This window comes from Andrographis paniculata, unplaced genomic scaffold (genome assembly GCF_009805555.1).
Source record: "Andrographis paniculata isolate CXL003 unplaced genomic scaffold, ASM980555v1 Contig21END, whole genome shotgun sequence".
Lineage (NCBI taxonomy): Eukaryota > Viridiplantae > Streptophyta > Magnoliopsida > Lamiales > Acanthaceae > Andrographis > Andrographis paniculata.
In genome coordinates this window covers 3,979,909-3,983,929 of record NW_026137502.1, presented here as the reverse complement: position 1 = coordinate 3,983,929, position 4,021 = coordinate 3,979,909, and the positions used below count along the sequence as shown (strand labels likewise).

At 29.3% G+C, this 4,021-nt stretch overlaps 1 protein-coding gene across 1 annotated transcript; it reads right to left on the bottom strand.

Moving 5' to 3' along the window:
* Window positions 1-1,598: 1,598 nt before the first annotated feature.
* Window positions 1,599-2,455, bottom strand: LOC127245011 (heavy metal-associated isoprenylated plant protein 31). Its single transcript, XM_051265655.1, has 3 exons — window positions 2,353-2,455; window positions 2,142-2,220; window positions 1,599-2,058 (listed from the first exon to the last, which is right to left on the bottom strand). Exons 1-3 carry the CDS (start codon window positions 2,359-2,361, stop codon window positions 1,727-1,729), a joined length of 420 nt encoding a protein of 139 aa, XP_051121612.1. The 5' UTR covers window positions 2,362-2,455; the 3' UTR covers window positions 1,599-1,726.
* Between the last annotated feature and the right edge of the window lie 1,566 nt (window positions 2,456-4,021).

The window sequence follows — 4,021 nt, the reverse complement described above, 5'->3', positions numbered from 1 at the left end:
AATATTTAAAGGAAAATATAACTGAATAAATTAAAAATTCCAACACAACTACCAAATAATCAGACAAAAAAAAAAAAAAAAAAAAACATATTAAGGGTTGTTGATATTATTAAAATTTTGGTTTTAAATCTTGATTTGGAAATTGATTTAGGTACTTTTTTCCATTTGGATATGCGTTTTAATTAGGGATGTCAACGGAGCGGGTTTGGAACGGGTTCTGCAGGTCCTGAACCCGCCTCGCTAGAAAAATATTAGGCTCTGAGACTCGCCCCGCCCCGCTTCCACCCGGCCCCAGGACCCGACCCGCCCCGTCCCGAACCCTCCGGGTTGGGGGCCAACCCGGCAAATCCGTTTTTTTAAAAAATATATAATAATAAATATTTTTTTAACAATTGAATACTAAAACAAATAGCATTAAAAACACAAAAAAACAAATATATCTAAAAACAATTAAATATTTATTCATAAAAATAAGATAAATAAATAAATAATATATTTTTATTATATAAATATATATATATTAGGTATAATAATTTTTAAAAATTATTTGGAGCAGGAGACTAATTAAATTTTATATTTAAAATTATTTAAGTAAATAAATAATATATTTTTATTATATAAATATACATATATATTAGTTATAATAATTTTTAAAAATATCCGGGTTCGGGTCCGGTCCGGGTTGGGGCGGGTTTTTAGTAAAATCCGTGACCCGCCCCGAACCCGGCCGGATTTAAAATTTTAAATCCACAACCCGCCCCGAAACATATTATTTAGACCCGAACCTACCTCATTAAAAGCGGATCCAGTACGAGTCCCCTGCTAACCCGCCCCATTTGACATCCCTAGTTTTAATTAAAATAAATAACATTTTTTATAGTTTACTAATGTGAAGATATAATAACAAAAATTATTTAAAATAATATAATAAAAATGATAGAATGAATAATAAAGTAACATTTCATGTTAGTGAAAAATAACATATATATATATATATATATATAAACTCAAAGAAACACGTTTCAATAATAACGTTTCAATATATATATTTTCATAACATATATAATACTTTATTTGTTTAAATTCTATTGTCCTAATTTATACTCCTTCCGTCTCAACCACCCTGTAATATTTTCCTTTTGGTATGTCTCAAACACCCTGCAATATTTCCAAAATAAGAAATAATTAATTATACTTAATCTCTACCCACACTTTGTCACCTCAGATAGTCCAAATAAAAAAATAAAATATATATTTCTCTCTCCATCACGTCACCTAATTTCTAAATTATTCTACTTAAGACTACCCATCTAAAAACTCGTGCCAAAAATAAATGGTACACCTTATTTGAGACAGAGGGAGTACAATTTTTTAAATAAGTACTTTTCGTTAATTAAATAAAGCGTAAAAAAATAAAAAAACAATTATAGAAAAAATAAAATAAAAAAATACACATTAGTTTATGAATGAAAAAAGTATATATATTTTACTTAATTAAAAAAATTAAAAAATAAAAATTCAATACAAAATATTAATTATATTCAGCATATGATCCAATTTTTGAAAAAAAAAAAAAAAGAAAAAAGAACACACTCATTTTAAAAATACAAAGCAAAACTCAATATGTTAATACAAACGGTCAAATAGAGTAACAAACCCCTCAAAAAAAAATAAGAACAAAAAGAGGCAAAAATAAATAAACAAAAAAAAAATTAACTAACGGCGATCACATGACTGCACAGGCGTGAGGGTTTTCGTCGCTAAAAAGTCCGGCGACGGTCTCGTCGGCGGCGACGGCGACGGAGTAAATCGCCGGCGTGTGGAAGAACGTGTGGACGTTAGGGGCGGCGACGTTTCTAGAAGATTCGTAATAATGAGATACGACGTTGTACGGATACTTGTAGAAATACGAGAAATGCGTATGTCCTCCCGGATAAGGCCACGCCTCCGCCGCCTTGCCGCTGCGCTTAATCGCCTTCAGAACTTTCCTTAATTCCACCGAATAACCTCTTACTGTTATCTTCTGAATCTCCATGTCCACCTCCACTTCATCCACACCTGTTGTAATTGCAGGAGAATAGATCTCAGCCCTTCGTTTTGATGACCTAAATTGAACGGCCACGATTTGATTGCTTAATTACCTTTGAGTTTGAGTATGGCTTTCCGTAGCTTTGAAGCGCAGCCTTCGCAGTCCAGATTGGGAACTCTAACTTCAACCATCTTATAAATTAATTTAAATAAAAATCATTAGGAAACAATTGTATTTGTTAACATTTCTGAATTAATGTTACATTGTATTTATAATTGCAAAATGGAATTGAATTAAATTAAATTAAATTAAGAAAGACTTACTGCAGACATGGTGTAGCAAGAATTGATCTACAGCTCTTTTCTTTATTTTTTTCTTGCTTCTTTGAGGCCAAAATATGAAGAAGAAGAAGAAGAGAGAGCTTTTCAGAGTGTCGATGATAATGTGGACACCTCCCTTTTTATATACTTATTTATTTTTCATTCATGCATATGTATGTATAGGTTCGGGTGTAAATTCAAATCTCACATTAAAAATTGAGAATAAAATTTCAAACATCATAAGTTTCATACGAAGAATCTTTTTGAGAAAGTCCAAAAACAAATTCATATGGAATCGACCCAAAGCAGCAGAATATCATACTAGTTGTTTGAATTGACCCAGTGTCAACAGTAGTAGTATTAGAGTTTGATAATGAAGTAGACTGGATAGTATTGGGCATTGATTGTGATTGTGGAAAACTTTCGTAACCTGCAAATATGTCTTGTGTCGAAAATTTTCTGGCATTGGATCAGTCCCAATAATTGTGATTGGTGCGAGCTCAAATTGATAATATCATAGTAGCATTGAATTGCCATAGTCCCAACATACATATAAAATTCTAATACTTCAAAATTTGTATATGCAAAGACGTATTATTGACTCACGTATAAATAAATAAATAAATAAATAATTAAATAAATAAATAATGCGTATTCTTTCAAATTTAAGCATAAAATATTAAGTGCATCAAAATTCACAATTAAATATACAATAAATATCCCAATGGAATTGGAAAGGAAGGGTGCTTTAGGGGAAAGAAAATGAGATTTTTGAATCAAGAAAGCATAGAGGTCAGGCGTGGGGTGGGGTGGGGTGGGGGTGGGGGAGCGTGAAGTTGATATATATATATATATATGTGTATATATGATATGATGGCTTTATTAAAAAGAACAACTTTTTGATTCTTTCCACAGTACTGTTGGCTGTTCCCCACACAACAGAAATTTTTGGTAGGATATATATATATATACACACTCAAATCGAGCTGTTAAATTAATTAATTAATATTCATATTCAATTTAATTTGTTAATACATCGATTTGACTCAATTTATGAGTCTTCAACTCGAGAATTGTCATTTATATAAACAAGTCGAGCTCGAGCTCAGCTTGCATTCTGTTCCATTGAGTTAGTTATTTAGTGATGATATATTCGCAATATTTTATTACAATAAGTTGTAAATAAAATTAAAATATAATATTTAATTTATATTTTTAAAATATATAATAGATATAAACTACGAATCAAATTTGAATTTGACTTTTACGAGTCGTGCTCAAAATGAGCTTGAGCTTAATTTAAATGCTAAGTGAGCCGAGTCGAATTTTTACTCACTCTTTTTAATAGTCTCACTGTCAAAGACTGTCTTGAATGTATTTTTTAAAAGAAATTTAATATTTTTACCATTTGTCTATAAAGATTACATTTACTTTTTTGGTAACTGTATTTAATATTAAAAATATTTTTAATTTAATTTTATATACAAATATTATTATAATAATATTACAAAGACACTAGTATAAATATTTTTTTTATTTTCTATCATTTATATTATATTTTTATATAATAATCAATATTTAAATATTAATATGAAAAAAAAAAATAAATGTGGTATTATTTATTAATAATATTTTTATTGAAGCATATTATTATGTTATTTTACTCAAGTGG

Bases quoted from the DNA above. Each gene is read 5' to 3' on its own strand.
- LOC127245011 (XM_051265655.1), bottom strand. The intron at 2,059-2,141 runs GTAATTAAGCAA...CAATTACAACAG, and splicing joins AGCCATACTCAAACTCAAAG to GTGTGGATGAAGTGGAGGTG.